At 43.1% G+C, this 16,612-nt stretch overlaps 1 protein-coding gene across 2 annotated transcripts in view; it reads left to right on the top strand.

Annotated features, from left to right (window-relative positions):
• Positions 1–16,612, top strand: part of GRAMD4 (GRAM domain containing 4) — a 118,463-nt gene that overhangs the window by 61,507 nt on the left and 40,344 nt on the right. For both annotated transcript variants that reach the window (XM_014606488.3, XM_019487419.2), the window contains exon 4: positions 11,232–11,352. In XM_014606488.3, the coding sequence (XP_014461974.2) occupies positions 11,232–11,352 (121 nt within the window). The remainder of the gene's footprint in view (positions 1–11,231; positions 11,353–16,612) is intronic.

The raw sequence follows: 16,612 nt of genomic DNA on the forward strand, positions 1-16,612 counted from the left end.
TTTAAAACTTTGCCAAGAAGTAGAAAATTTCTGCCCCAAGGGGTTTTAGTTCTAGTCAAACCTACATGACAGACAGCAGTACAAGAGTAGAAAAACATATCTAATTTGGTTATAGAAAAGGGTAACACAGGATGATTTTATTAGAGTTTTAGGGAAGGACTTGGAGCAAGAGAAGGGCTTTTTGGTGCCAGGACTGCTTGTCATGTCCTGCAAAGTCAAGAGTCATGGCTTTCCTGATGATGAGAAGGATTATTATTATTATGAATCAGAAACCTGAAGAAGAATCTTTTGAATGTTGGTGTTCTCCAGTCTGCTTTTGCTGCAAGGACAGACATAAGTGTAAACTGGTGGTGATCAACCTATGGCTGGTGGGCTGGATTCAGACCCCAAACTGACTAGATCTGGCCCACAGAACAGGGGATTAGTGGCAAGCAGCTCAGCTCAAAGCATATTCTCCCCTGCTCTCTGCCATGCCACTGATTTCCCCTCTAGTCCCCCTGCTCTTCTTTTCCTCCCTCCCCTAGGGAGGCACTGCTTATCTGAGGTAAATTCTCTTCCTCCCTTCTCTAGTGGAGGGGAGTGGTGGCCTGGGGTGCAGCTGGATTGCAAGCACCTGGCCCGTTGCCTTAGAAAGAGTACCACTAGTGTAAATTGAATGCAGGACTTGAAAGAAATAAGCATTGGGGCTCCAAATTTTGAGGCAGCAGCTGGGTTCATAGAGGGGATCCCTAAAAAATGCCTGTGTTTGTTTAAATATGAGTCACTGTTAAGCTTGTGGCATTTTATGGAATCATTTGGCTAACTTGGGGCTGGGGCGGTACAGGCCCTAAGGTGCATGGGTGATAGCCCAGAGGTTACAAGCTCAAGGCCGGAGCAGAAACACTTATGACACAGACTGTCAGATTCTAGTGAATCTGCAAATTCACAAGGACATGAAAAAGGAAGGATCTGGCTAACTGTTGAGAGTGGTGGTGCTATGATTATGACTGGAACTTGGCTATACCTGTGAGATGTGCAAAGGAGGGGAAGGCACCTTGGAAATATTTTCAGGCTTTCCATAAAATGCTGAGGTCAACCTTACAAGTATATAGGGAGTGAGGAGTTCATTCCAAGCATAGAAACCAAACCTGAAAGCAAGCAAAAAACTGAGAGGTGAGAAGGAGATGGAAGGAATGGCTAGTGAAGAAATATAGGATCCTAGAGTATGTGGATTTTCAGTAAGCTTAGGTTGTGGAGCTGGTTCTTGGGTTGCTGCTTGAAAAAGAAAATCTGCTACTTCCTTTGAAGAATAGGCAATAGGAGTGGACAATTGCTGTGTCCACATGCTACTTTCCTGCCTCCAGGGCTAGGGACAGAAATTATACACAAACTGGTATAAGTGATTGGAAACTGGTTCAAATCTGTAACACAACAGGGGTAGAGACAGACATTATACATAAACTGGTTTAAGTGATCAGAAACTGGTTTAAACCTGTAACAGAACAGATGTTCAGTGCACGTAAACCAGTTTGAAAATGGCTGAAACCGGTTTGAAATAAACCTGGTTGAATGTAGCATCAGACTTAACTGATTTGGGTCAAATCGGTTTATACAATTTCTGTCCCAGACTCCTGGTTGATTTAAGTTGAACCAGACACCCCCAGCATCCCAGCATGCTCTCTGGGCTGGGCGGAGCTCTGCTCCACAGCATAGCTGGCCCCTCCCCTCTGCTCCCTGGCTGCAGCTGTGGCAGAGACTTGCAGGCTGCTTTCCTCCCCACCTCCTCCCTCCCACACACTCCGCGCTAAGCAGGAATTCCCCCCTTGCCTCTGCTTTGCTGAGCTGTATCTGCATATTAGCTAGCAGACTACATGCTGGCTCTGGTGTGTGCTGTGTCAAAGGCAGAATCAACAGGTAGCTGGTAATGTCCCTCTATTCTCTTAATGGGGTGATAAACACTGAGTTAGGGGTTAGACTAACTTGCAAAGATTGACTCAATCAGGCTCAGGCTTTTTGAATGTCTGTCCCTAGCCCAGAAGTTCAGTGCACATAAACTGCTTTCAAAATGACTGAAACTGGTTTAAGATAAATCTGGATGGATGTAGTATCAGACTTCACTGATTTAGGTTAAATTAGTTTATTGAACTTCTGTCCCAGATTCCCTCCAGATTTAAGTGTTTTACTGCAGAACTGTCAAGCTGTTTGCTGTAGAAAAGCTGGGAGGCAGGCTGCATTTCTGGAATCAAAAGTGAATGTCTGTTCACTTGCTTACTGGTTCAATCTACATACCTTAGACTAACCTATGAAGACTGAATAGAGTCAGTGTTGGGCTTTTTGACTGTTTGTACTCAGCTCAGTAGAGGAAGCACTTCGTCTGTGCCACTAGGCAACAGGTGACAAGACAAGGATTTTGTTGGAATGTATGTAGTGATGTTTCTTCTCACCCTGGTGGGCTCATCTAGTTCAATATTGTGAATCTGAAAATGAGAAGGAGCAGTAATGGTGCCTGTTGTAAGCTTGCAACCAGCAGAAAAGCAAAACTTACTTCAATGTGAGTGAGCAGTTGGATTTACTTACTACTGAAGGGAGGAGAAAAAGCTGATCTCTGCCTTTGAATAGAGAGAATATTTGGACTTAATTATATAATGCCTTATCTAGCCACATTTTTTTGCACTTTTGTGAAGATGGCCAGTATATCAGCATCCCCACTTCATTTCAATAGTGTTGATTTTGCCCAGGATCACCACACCTGGAAATAAAACGAGCTTCTAGACAAATTATGGAATTAAAGCAGGTTTTTTGAAATTGCTGTCCAGTGCTCTGTGCCAGCAGTATGCCCCCAGGCCATATTGCATCATTCAAATCTTCATGGTTTATTATCATTGTTTGGGATAATGGCCTTGATTTTTCTATCATTATTGAAGAAACCAGTGTAATCTTCTTGGCTTTAATCTCTGAATGATGCTGATGTTCTGTAAGCATTTCCATGGAGCTGAGCCTCTTGGAAAACTTCAAATGTTAGATTCATAGATTCATAGATGTTAGGGTCGGAAGGGACCTCAATAGATCATCGAGTCTGACCCCCTGCATAAGCAGAAAAGAGTGCTGGGTCTAGATGACCCCAGCTAGATGCCTATCTAACCTCCTCTTGAAGACCCCCAGGGTAGGGGAGAGCACCACCTCCCTTGGGAGCCTGTTTCAGACCTTGGCCACTCGAACTGTGAAGCAGTTCTTCCTAATGTCTAGTCTAAATCTGCTCTCTGCTAGCTTATGGCCATTATTTCTTGTAACCCCCAGGGGCGCCTTGGTGAGTAAAACCTCACCAATTCCCTTCTGTGCCCCCGTGATGAACTTATAGGCAGCCACAAGGTCACCTCTCAACCTTCTCTTGTGGAGGCTGAAGAGGTCCAGGTGCCCTAGTCTCTCCTCGTAGGGCTTGGCCTGCAAGCCCTCAACTGTACGAGTGGCCCTTCTCTGGACCCTCTCCAGGTTCTCCACATCCCTCTTGAAATGCGGCGCCCAAAATTGCATGCAGTATTCCAACTGTAGTCTGACCAGCGCCCGATAGAGGGGAATTATCACCTCCTTGTTCTGTTCGTCATGCATCTGCTGATGCATGATAGAGTGGCATTAGCTTTTCTGATGACTTCGTCACACTGACGACTCATGTTCATCTTGAAGTCCGCTAGGACTCCAAGATCCCTTTCCACTTTTGTGCCACAAGCAGGTCATTTGCTAGGCAGTAGGCATGCTGGACATTTTTCCTCCCTAGGTGCAGCACTTTGCATTTCTCCTTGTTGAATTGCATTCTGTTTTTTTGTGCCCATATGTCCAACCTGTCCAGGTCTGCTTGTAGTTGTTCCCTGCCCTCCGGTGTGTCCACTTCTCCCCACATTTTTGTGTCATTTGCAAACTTGGACAGAGTACACTTCGCTCCCTCGTCCAAGTCGCTGATGAAGACATTGAAGAGTATCGGTCCAAGGACTGAGCCCTGCGGGACCCCACTGCCCACACCCTTCCAGGCTGATACCGACCCATCCACTACGACTCTCTGGGTGCGACCCTCTAGCCAATTTGCCACCCACCGGACTGTGTAGTCATCCAAGTCACAGCCTCTTAACTTGTTCACCAGTATGGGGTGGGATACCGTATCGAAGGCTGTCCTGAAGTCTAAGTAAACGACGTCAACCCCTACTCCTACGTCCACGTGTTTTGTAACCAGGTCATAAAAAGAGACTAGATTAGTCAGGCATGATCTACCTGTTATGAACCCGTGCTGGTTTCCCCTCAGCATAATTTTTCCTGCCGGGCTCTCGCAAATGTGAGCCTTGATAATTTTTTCAAAGACTTTGCCAAGGATGGAGGTGAGACTGACTGGCCTATAGTTGCCCGAGTCCTCCTTCCTCCCCTTCTTGAAAATGGGGACCTCATTGGCCCTTTTCCAGTCCTCCGGGACCTGGCCCATGCGCCATGAGTGTTCATATATTCCTGCCAGTGGCTCTGCAATGATGTCAGCCAGTGCCTTCAGTACCCTCGGATGGAGCTCATCCGGGCCTGCCGACTTAAACACATCCAGTTCCTCCAAGTGACTTCGCACCATCTCAGGGTCTACGCATGGTAGTCTGGTGCCTTGCTGCTGCCTCTGTACAATCCCAGTGAGAGACTTGTCTTGTCCCTCACTTAGGAAGACTGAGGCAAAGAACTCATTGAGGAGTTCAGCCTTGTCCCCCCTGTCTGTCACCAATTGCTTCTGCCCATTTAGTAGAGGTCCTATTCCACCCTGGGCCTTCCTTTTACTCCCTATATATCTAAAAAACAATTTTTTGTTTTCCTTAACTTGTATTGCTTCAGAATCCCTTGCCACCTTCCCGTGCACAGTAACCACATAGGCACGGAGTGGAGACTCGCCTTTCTTCCTATTAGTCCAGGACACTAGAATTTCTTAACCCCCTATGCCCTGGACTACTATAGGCTGCAGGGCCACCTGCAAATTTTCGATTACATCAACATATACCAGCTGTGTAGCATGTAGCAGCTATGTGCAGGGTCCTACATTCTCATCAGTCTCTAGAAAACTGTTCACTAATAACGTTTTTACTTCTGTTGAGGGAGGGAGAGGGGTTGCCAGAAAGATTGAATATTGTTGTTAGTTTACAGCATCTGGTACTGCTCATGCTGCTGATGAGATCCAGTTTGAATGTATGTGACTGGGATTTAGTGTATCTTCAGTACCAGTTATGTAACATGCTTGAATTGAAACAGTATTTGGAGGGTCATAGTGGGCTTTAAAATAATTAACACAGATGTAGAAGAACTATTTCTGTCTCAGGTATACTGGGAAACAGCAGTATTTAACTTTTAATGAGAGAGTATAGTCACACTATTTGACTTGGCCTTCTCAGATTTGATATACTACAGGGTAAATACCGTACTGCTGTGGTAAACCTAAATCTCACTTTATAGGCTGTTCTCCAGCTGTGCACTGGAAGGTGATATATGGTCATGTTCTTTTCCATTAGCAGAACATGATGCTTGTACTTCTAGATTTTTATCAAGCAATTCTACTACGTATATCATGCCAGTTCTACTACGTATATCATGCCCAACTCAGTTGGTCTAATAAAAGATATCACATCTACCAAAGAACCTTGCCTGCATCGTGCCCTTTACAAAGCAATATATGCTGCAGCTTTTGTTTCACGTTATTGGCGATGCGTAGGGGGTGCACGCAGGTGCATGTGCACCCCCCCCGAGATTGGCAGTGCATCCCCAGAGATTGGCAGATGCTGCTGGCAGTGCTTGTGTGTGGTTGCTGCTTGCCAACACCGCCGGTGGTGTCTGCAGGTGGTCGCTGATCGCCGGTCAGCGCTCGCTGCCTCTGACACCACTGTGGCTGCCTGTAGGAGCTCCCTGCTTGCTGCTGCCATGCTCCCACTGCTGACACTGCTGCCACCGCCTGCGGGCTGTCACTGTGCCCCCCCCAGCCTTGGGATGCACACAATGTTCATGTTTCATATTGAGAGAAACTTCTGCTTTACTGCACATTTTAGCAAAGAATTAGGAATTAAGGGCATTTTTACACGTGCTGCAGGATGCAGGGCTGGGTGCTTTAATTAACGAGCTGTGCCAATTAAAAGCACCTGCAAGTCACTGATGCACATGATGTTTCATAGATGTTAGGGTCGGAAGGGACCTCAATAGATCATTGAGTCCGACCCCCTGCATAGGCAGGAAAGAGTTCTGGGTTTAGATGACACCAGCTAGATGTTTATCTAACCTCCTCTTGAAGACCCCCAGGGTAGGGGAGAGCACCACCTCCCTTGGGAGCCTGTTCCAGACCTTGGCCACTCTAACTGTGAAGAAGTTCTTCCTAATGTCCAGTCTAAATCTGCTCTCTACTAGCTTGTGGCCATTATTTCTTGTAAGGCTGCCAGAGCTCATCAAATTCCATGCTCCTGTAGACTCAGTTAATCGAGTCTGCTCTGATGTGCTGGATTTCCAGCTCATTGGAGCAGGCTCCCTGCACATCTGTAGGATCCCCTAGTTTACAGTCCTGTGCTTTTTCCCAGTTGGAAACATTGCACGTTGTTATTCAGACATTCAAGTCTTATTCAAAGTGCAGTACTGTTTTAGCTCTTTGACAGCTTAGGGAGTAAGATGTTAGTCGTCCAAATACATTGAGACTTCAGAGTCTATTTTAGTTTTCATCAGATAGGGTGTCAGTCACTCTTTTTTGTCTTTTTTGCCATCTGAACTGTAATCTCTTGCATTTTTAGGAAACTCTCTAAATGTTTTTGTTTTCTGGCGTATTTCTGGTTTTCTGGCCTTCTATGAGCAGGTGACAAAGTCCTTAGACGCACGTGTAGCAGTGGATGTAGTCTTTCTGGACTTTAGGATGGCCTTCGACACTGTCTCTCACCCCATTCTCATTAAAAAACTAGGGGACTGTGGCGTCGATACCTCCACAGTCAAATGGGTCACTAGTTGGCTGGAGGGCCGCATCCAGAGAGTGGTGGTGGACGGGTCATTTTTGACCTGAAGGGCAGTGGGGTCCCCCAGGGCTTGGTCCTCGGGCCTGTGCTGTTCAACATCTTCATCAGCGACTTGGATGAGGGGCTAAAAAGCACCCTGTTCCAATTTGCAGATGACACTAAGATGTGGGGGGAAGTGGGCACGCTAGAAGGGAGGAATAGGCTGCAATTGGACCTGGACAGGTTACAGGGGTGGGCGGATGAGAACAGGATGGGTTTCAACACTGACAAGTGCAAGGCGCTGCACCTGGGGAGGAAGAACCAGCAGCATACCTACAGGCTGGGGAACTCCCTTCTCGTCAGTGCAGAGGCAGAAAAGGATCTTGGAGTCGTCATTAATGCCAAAATGAACATGGGCTGACAGTGTGGGGACGCAGTCAGGAAGGCCAACCATACCTTGTCGTGCATCCACAGATGAATCTCAGGCAGGTCCAAGGAGGTGATCCTCCCCCTCTACACGACAGCGGTCAGGCTGCAGTTGGAGTACTGCGTCCAGTTCTGGGTGCCGCACTTCAGGAGGGATGTGGACAACATGGAGAGGGTCCAGAGGAGGGCCACCCGCATGATCAGGAGGCAGCGGAGCAGGCCCTACGAGGAGAGGCTAAGGGACCTGAACCTGTTCAGCCTCCACAAGAGAAGGTTGAGGGGGGATCTAATGGCCATTTAGAAAGTAGTCAGGGGGGACCAGCAGGCATTGGGGGAGTCCCTGTTCCCCCTGAGCACTACCAGGAGTGACTAGAAATAATGGTCACAAGCTGGCAGAGGGTAGATTCAGATTAGATATCAAGAGGCACTACTTCACTGTCAGGGTGGCTAGGATCTGGAGCCAGCTTCCAAGAGAAGTGGCACGGGCTCCTACCCTGGGGGACTTTAAGAGGAGGCTGGATGAACACCTTGCCAGGGTCATTTGACCCCAGTACTCTTTCCTACCATGACAGGGGTTCGGACTCGATGATCTGCTCAGGTCCCTTCTGACCCTACCAACTATGAAACTATAATAAAATCCTGATTTTTATATAGCTGTCATGAAGTTCCAGATCGAAAGCACACACTTTACCTATGGTATTTATGAAGAGATAAGTGAGGGATAAGATACCTTGGGATAATAGAAGCACCAAAATTTAGTTTGGAATTTCATCTGGCATGCCAAATACTGTTGCTGATCTGTCGTACAGGGGTCTCTTGGGCTGAAATATGCCATCTTAACCTACTCCAAGCATAAATACTCTTTCCTTTATTGTTTTAGTCACTCTTTTATAAATTGCTTTTCATTTTATTGATATAGCAGAACCTGTGATTTTAAAGAGTATAACAGAGGACCTTGTTTTATTTTTTAAAATGTATATTGTTTTGCAGTTACCATGGATTTCAGAGCTGAAGTCTTTCATTAGAGATCCAGTAAAGTTGTACTCTCCCAACTGTGTGTGTTCAGTTTTAATTAATCTTCTTTTGGGCTGGAAGGAATCTTTGAAAAGTTAAAGCCTGTGCTGAAATATGGCCTTTTTTTGTATGAGGGGCCTGTTATGGTACTATGAAGTCAAATTCCAGCAGCAGGGGTTGCAGTTTGGATGCTAACTCCAGTCTGTCTGAGGGTACAGTAAATATCTAATCCATTCTGTGAAGCTCAGCAGTTGAGATGATGCCCAAAAGCTTTCCATGATAAAAGATCTTTATAGAAGCCTTCTTTAAGTAGTTCCAGCTCTCCCATTATCTGCAGCAGAGCTCTGAAATTTCTCCTTGGGTTGAGAGAAGTACCTGTATGTTATGAAATTTGGTTAACATTTTGCCAGGTTTATAAATCAAAATTTCCCCCTTTCTTTCTTTTACTTATTGATATGTTTGCTAAGCAGCACATGCAGGACTGCACATGAATACTAGATTGGGAATGCCTGGGAACTGCCAGAAAAGCTCTAGCAGTGGAGTTAGGTTACCAAGTCAGGGATACAGGGGCTTTTTTGGAGGGTTTTTTTTTTTTTTTTTGCAAGTATCTAGTTGGCTTAATAAAAGAGAGCACCTGTACCACGAGTTCTGATTCAGGCTACCAAGTCATGCACTTGAAAGTTGGGATGCCATAAATGTGGTGTTCCTTATTTGTACCACCTTTTCATGATGTATTGCAATTGTTTTCATTTAAATCATCAGTTTTTTTCCACAGAATTACTGTTTTCATTTTTTTGCACAAAGGGGCAGAGATAAGGTGTTACAAATCCCAGATTTTTGGCCTCTTCAAGTTTCAAATCTCTGATGTCTCAGTGGAATGGTAGATGGTGCAGTTAGTGAAAACACCAAAAGGCACTGGAGAAAAACAGCGCTGTCTAAATCTTTCATGATTCCTGAGGCTTCTGGATACCATTTGGTCATTCTCTTGCATATTTGTACATGGAAAGGGTGCTCCCCTATATCGTAATGCTTTTGAGAGATGTGCCCCCCCACCTCGCCCCAGCAGTTCTCTCCAGCAGATTGGTTTTTAACTTTGCTGTCAGGCATCACTTAATATGTTTGCAGTATTTCACAAATGTTATGACTGAACCTACTTTCCATTCTTTGCTCATCAACTCTAAGATTTGTCTCTGAAAATTAGCCTACTGTAAAGCAGGCTATGAATTCTAAGCAACAGTAGCTGCTCCTAATTAAACTTGAATGCACCTTTGTAGTGGGCTTATGCCAAATATTCTGGAATAAGACTCCCTTGTTTCTAAGTGGCAACACATGGAGTTAATCAGGAATGGTTTCATGTGTAAGATTACTCGTACACGCAAACTGTTATGTTTATTCATAGAAGAGATACAATACCTGCCGTAGCTGCAAAAGTTTCCTCTCGTTGCCCTGTTTAATATGCCACGATTCTAATCTGGAGGAAACTCCATTAGGTGTTGAGGGGAAGGCAGGTAGCTCTTTCCATGCCTGTTCAATCTTGACTTTCCTTTTTCTGGGACATCATTGGCATGGTACTGATATGTTTCTTGCAGTTATTGGTGGAATTGTATCAGTAACATAGCAATAAAAGGAACTGTGTCACATTTTTGGCCCCTTGATTCGCTCTTTTCCCATTCTAAGGTTTCATTTTTAGGAAGATTAGAGAAATGAACTGTCATATTCCTCTGCCATGAAGTAATTATAATTATATTTAATTTTTAAGTGTACCTGCAAATCAAAGAATTACACAATTGGCTGAAACTTGCAAGAAAGGGCTGTGACTTGTCAGAGAGCTATTTACTAGATGACAGGACATAGTCCACAATTATGTGTTCTTTGTTACTATGAAATTCATGTTTTTGCAGTGGTAAAAGAATTAGCCAGTTCCCCTTGTTTTGTTTGCTTATACACTTGACACATGCTACTGTTGTTCTGATTTTTAATGTCAAGGGAGTTTAAAAATTCATGATGTGCATGCACACGTGTGCAGAGTAACTTTAATTTTTTAAAATTTTAATGAGTTCCTATCTTTATTTCATCATGCCTTTGTGCACCTGTTCTGAAAGATGTGCTGACAGTGACACTGAACCCTTTTGCATTCTAGCCTAATGTGGAGTTCTGAAAACAGATACTACCAGTGAACTCTCTAACATAAAAAGAAAGGCAAGATTAATTAGACATTAAATAGGCTTTGCATTGGTTGCACTAGTTGAGTTAGCCCAATAGGTGTGTATTAATAAGACTGAAATGATTACTGTAAAAATATAACCTACAGCCTGGGTACAATTAGCTTGAACTACAAAGTTTATAAATTTCCCTGAATTCAAAGATGTTTCATGCTAGTACTGTTTATTTGTCCCCATTTTAAAGGGGAAATAGAGTTTCTCTATGTTTCTTGTACTATATTGTTATATAAGGAACACTTTTTCTGTAACTAGAAAAGTTTACCTGTTTTGGTGATCAAGTCTATTGTAGATTGTAATGCTCAAGCCTTTATTTTATATAATAAATATAGAAGTACTTATCCATACATGCTATTGTGCTGTTTTTATCTTTTTAATTCCTTACCGAATGTCATGCTGGTATAGTTTATGTGGGTGCATTTGGGGGAAAAAAAAAGATTTATTTTCATGAGGAGCAGATAACTTCCATTGGATATAATATACTGTGTAATTACTTGATCTTTGCCTGTGCATATTTCCAGAAGACAAAGTCCAATTAATTGCTCCCTTGTCAGTATAATTTTCTTTTTTAACTTGTAGTACTTAAAGATAACTAAATATTTTCCCTTCCCCTTCTTAACAGAGGAGGAGCTCAGAAAGTTGAGAGAAGAAACAAATGTTGAAACACTAAAACAAGAACTAGAGAAAGAGCGGCAGAGGAGATTGGAACTAGAACAAAAAATCAATGATGTACTTAAGGCAAGGTAAGAGAAATCCTTTATAAGAGCTGAACTTTGTAAGGTATGCATGCACAGGGAAGGCAGCCAACGGAGAGAAACTGAAGATAGCCCTCATGCACAAGCAGCAAAACTTAGCTTGGTGTGATACTTGAACAAATTTAACATTGCTGAGAATTGGAGTTTATTAGCCTGGGCTTAACATTTTTGCTAAATGAGCTTTGTAGATGCTGGTTTTGGAGCACAAAGAGCTGTTTTGGGTATCCCTGCATGGCGCTTACTTTGTGCCATGTAGACTCTGGTACGTATGCTAATGTATTCAAAGCTAAGTTGGGGTGGAGCCATAGGCAAAGCGTAGGAGGGGCGGGGCACATGCCTCCCCCTGAGATTGGCCACTGCCACTGGTTTCTGTGGGGGGCCACCACTTGCTGCCCCCTCCCGCCCTCGTTGGCGTCTGTGGGCAGTCCCCACTTGCCGCCAATGCTGCTGCCTACAGATGGTGCCCCCCCAGTCTCAGGAGGCACCAGTCGTTCATGGGTGGATCTCAAAAGATCATCTTGTTCTTCCTCTTGCTGCAAAGGCAAAACCATCAAGACCACTCCTTACATATGTTTCATACCTCCTCTTAAATCTCCAGAGATGGAGATTCAATACTTCCCCTAAGGAATCTATTCTTGGTTTTAAGTATTCTTAGGTAAGTTAGCATGGTTGTGGCTTGGTTTCCCCCCTCCAATGCTTAACCTAAATCTCTCATGTTGCAGTTGCAAGACCCTGTGGAGAACAGTTGCTTTGCAGCTGCTCTTTACTTGTTCCAAGGGTATTATGTCAAACATAGTATTTACGTCTCTACACTAAATAAACCCAATTCTTTCAATATTTTCTTTTTTTAATGGGGCACATTTTCTACACCTCTGAACATTCCTTTTCCTCTCCTCTGGTCTCCCTCCAATTGCCCTATCTGCCTTGAAATGTGGTGCCCAAGCGACACACAATGCTCTAGCTGAGGCCACACCAGCACTAAGTGGAATTAAATTACATTATCTCTTGCTTCTAATACACTAAACAACCCATTGACAAGCTGTGTACTTTAGATAGATATTTTATAGATGGATCAAATTGCCTTAAATTTGGTTCATGGGGTGTGGGGAAATAGACTGAGCTCCTAGAATCTCTTGCTGCAAGACATGTTTTCCAACCTTTGTGAGCCCACTTCACTTCTCAGTGTCAATCTTGAACTGTGCGTGCCAGAATATCTGTTTCCCAGAGCAGCCACACCACTGCCAGATAAAGGCAATATGTTTTCTCCCCCCACAAAGATTCCACTATCCCTGTACTAACCCTTTTAGTCCTTAAAACAAGTGTAACTCAGTGTCTGTAATCCTTAGGTTTCCCTCCGGCCCCCCCCGCCCCCCTTAAAATTAATAGACAATCGCGGATTAATCTAGTCTGCTTCAGTAGTATTTCATCTATAAAGTGACATCAGGGATATCGGTATATCCTGCTGTCAATTATAAAGAAATATTAGGCTGTTTATTTAAACTGGATGTTTTAGTTAATGCCTTCAAATGTTTTTCTGCAAATGTGAAAAAGTCACTCATCCTGCTGCACAAACATGACTAATTAAACTAATTGTCCTGTTAAATACCAAGGAAGAAAGATGTGGTGGTGGTTATGTTGTTGAGTGGTGATCATATAGCAGTGAAATCGGAAAGATGAAAGGAATTAGATAAATGCAGAAATTGCAGTTAGAATGCAGTGAAGGGATGGGATGGGATGGTTAAGGAGACTGTCTTCCTCTTCCAGGCTTCTAATTATTCTGACTTAGCAACTCTGCTTCCCCCCACCAACATGCATTGCTTACAAAGTAAGCGTTCGAGAATGCTGTTGCACTAGGCACAGGCTTTTCTGCAGGGATGGTCTGGAACTGCTCAGGGCTTTGTGACAGCAGCTGAGGCTCGTGGCAGTTTGCCAGTGGCATAGTGTCTAAATTATTTGAAATGGGCCAAGTGAACAGCATTTTTTATTGAGCAAGAATTGCAGGCTTATTGCTGTATTTTACAAAGAAAAAGCATAATTACTGCAGCTGTGTCTGTGATTTTTAGTCTTTTATTTTTCATTATAAAACTACTTCTTAATTTTATAATTTGGCTCGGTTTGATATTCTATCTTCACTTCTGGTTTAAAAACTGTGGGATTTTTTCAGATAGCTATGGTTTTTAAAAAAAATTACCATAATGGAGGCCCTTTCTATAAGAGGGACAAATTTTGAAGGCATTTTTGCACAGGCTGCACTTTTTCCCTTACCTCTACCTCATTTCCATTTTTATGTGCTGTTGCTCCCCACCTCCAGTTCCTGGCAAAGCTTGGCTCTCATATTTTGTGCTGTCACATATGAGATTCTTTTGGTTGGGGATTTCTGGTCATGGCTGAGTTGATCCATATTAGGCCTTTGGTATTGCCATGGAGACATGGCATTCCCCCTATGTGATCCAAGTAGGCTCAGTCTGTTCAGTGAATCTAAGCCCCTGCCAGGTTGGTTAGTGAGAAACTGGGACCCGTCACATTCTTGTTTGGCCCTCTTGCCTGCCTGTTCAGAATGCTGATTGCTGAGACACCCAGTTGGCTGCACTTCATGTCTCTCTTATTTATAACATGGCACAGTTATTGGCAGGTTGCATTTACAGTACCTACCCCTGAGAATTCTTTATCTATTTTGAAACCTTTTATATCCTACTAATATCATTCATATGATTCTATGACTCAGTACAGCTTTGTTGATGAAATCTGAGTCCTTTCCTTGACTTCTGTTATCAAAGAAGTCATAAGCGTATAACTCCTAGATGTGAAAAATGCAGATGATTGTAAAAATGTGTTCGACTTTGAGCAGGCTGAAAAAGAAGTTAATATTTATGTAACTTTAGATTTTCTGCTTCATAGAAGAACTAAAAAAATAGATGTGTAGATTTTATGGCAAGAGTACACTGAGTTCAAAACACTTTACTTGTTGTCATTCAATTATGTATAGGTCAAGGTAGATTTGCACCTTATAGACTGACTAAATCAGGAATGCATAAGCTTTTGTAAGCAGCTTTCTCAGTTGGATGTTGAAAAGGGATCTTTAGAAGAGTCTGTCTGAGAAGTACATAGGGAGGAGGCTGCTAATCACTCTCAGAAAATACTTTGGTTCAGTACATCTTAACCTTTGCACAATAGTTTTGAGAAATGTTGTATTAAATAAACCCGTGTGTCTAGTGTCTGGTTTCCTTGACTGAGTCATGTATGCAGCTATAAACATAATACTTACTAATACTTTGGTTCTGTTTCTAGCATTCCCAGTTGTACTCTGTCACTGTATAATATTCACCTTTCTTGCTACTCATGCACTGCTCAAAATATAATTTCATCCTTCCCTAGTTACAGTATGTTTAAACACAAATGAGCCAGATATTTTTTTTCTGTGCTACTTCTACAGGGACTTCTCTGCCTGTTAGTCTGAAAGTCCAAGTCTGTGAAATATTGCTTATGCAGCTTGCTATGGCCTAGTCTAATCTCACTGCTCAGGCCTTAGAATGATTTTGCATTTGCCTTTCCCCTTATTCTTCTTCTGGGCAAGAGTTTTAGTCAAATTGGGAATGATCCTGTTTGGTCTGGGTATGGGGCATGTTTAGGAACTTGGCTCTTTCTGTGCCCCAGACTTCTATAGCAGCTGTAGGGGGAAATAATTGTCAATCCTTCAACCATTTTAATGGCTTAAAGGGGAGCTCAGGAACTGCAGAAAGACTGTTCCTTTCTTGGGGATGTTTCTGTTACAGACTCTCTGTTGGATATATCCTGGATTTAGGATTTGGCACATGATCCAATAGACCCATAAGCTGGAAACGTAAATATTTGTTGGTGCTTAGGACAGATCTCTGTAGAGCGGTTAATTGCAGTCCTTGATTGATTAACAGGTGTAGCAAGACCTACCGTGAACTGCTGTTAACCTGATGATTCTGTAAGGCCAAGCTGTGGGTGGGGAGAATGGGTGGGTGTGGGTGTGTATAGGGGGAGGGCGTGGAGTGGCATAAGGGTTGAATGGTAGGCAGATGGTAATTGAGACATTTTCCTTTCCCTGCCTTCCAGCAAAAAAAAATCCCTACCAGAAATTGTTACTTGATGGGGGTTGATATCTTAAAATTAGCTCTGATTAATCAGATGATAGAATCTTTTCCCTTCTTAGAAACGTGGGGAGAGAAGGGGTCTGTGGTGCTGAAGGTATCATCATTTTCAAATGAGACTTAATGCCCAGGCATAGACAGCTTGTGGACATAGAGTTCCATGGTACTTCTATCATTGTAAGAATGCAGGTGTGAATCCCAGTGTCCTGACAGGGCACTTATTTGAATAATTACAGCCTGCCTGCCCAACTCTAGCCTTTCACCTTCCCCTGGAGCTGTTGGTGGTAGCTTTGATTAATAAACACTTACGCAGGGTACTAATTCTGGCTGTTGTTGTGTATCTTAAAAGTGTTCTGCTGTGAACAGTTTCAGACTTACCTGGCCAATTCTTTAAACACTACCAGGAAAGTTGTTTATGCAGTTGCCCTCCCCACTTGGTTTCATCTTATTATTATGCACTGTCAAGGTAGCTCTTTGGATTTTAGTATTTTATAGGGAAATAATTTTCATGTTTCTTTATCCTTGCCTGTTAAGTACATTGTGACTGATCCTGGTTGTTAGAAGATTGTTTTTTTTGGCAGTCCTAGAAATTTTTAAGTCTTTGATCTAATTCTCTTTGACCCATTTAAATGGATTGTGCATAACACAGGGTTGAGTCAGGCAAAATTGTATTCTGAACTGTTTTGCAGAAACAACTGACTGACGTTCTCTTTCTTGTCTGTATAATGGCTTTCTGGTACTGTGCATGAGGTGCCTCCCCTGGCTGTACTGTGTTGTGCAGGTTGGAGAATGTTTTGATTTAAAGCAAACCTTTTGTGGGTTTACATCTTTACATTGAGGTGCGCCAAATAGAAGGGAGCACAGTTAATGTGCTATACCTTGATTTCTTTTTCTTTTTTCTTCTTTTCTTTTTTTAAATCACAGTTTTTGATGGTCACCCCTGACATTATAATTAGTAAGCTAAGGAAATGTAGTCTAGGTTAGTGGTTTTCAACCTGTGGTCTTTGGACCCCTGTGGGTCTGCAGACTATGTCTTAGGGGTCTGCAGAAGATGGCTATGATCAGTCAAAAGTATGTAAATACCCACATGTACAATTCAAAGGGGTCTGCAAATGAATAAAGGTTGAAAA

Source organism: Alligator mississippiensis, chromosome 4 (genome assembly GCF_030867095.1).
Source record: "Alligator mississippiensis isolate rAllMis1 chromosome 4, rAllMis1, whole genome shotgun sequence".
NCBI classification, from domain to species: Eukaryota; Metazoa; Chordata; order Crocodylia; family Alligatoridae; genus Alligator; species Alligator mississippiensis.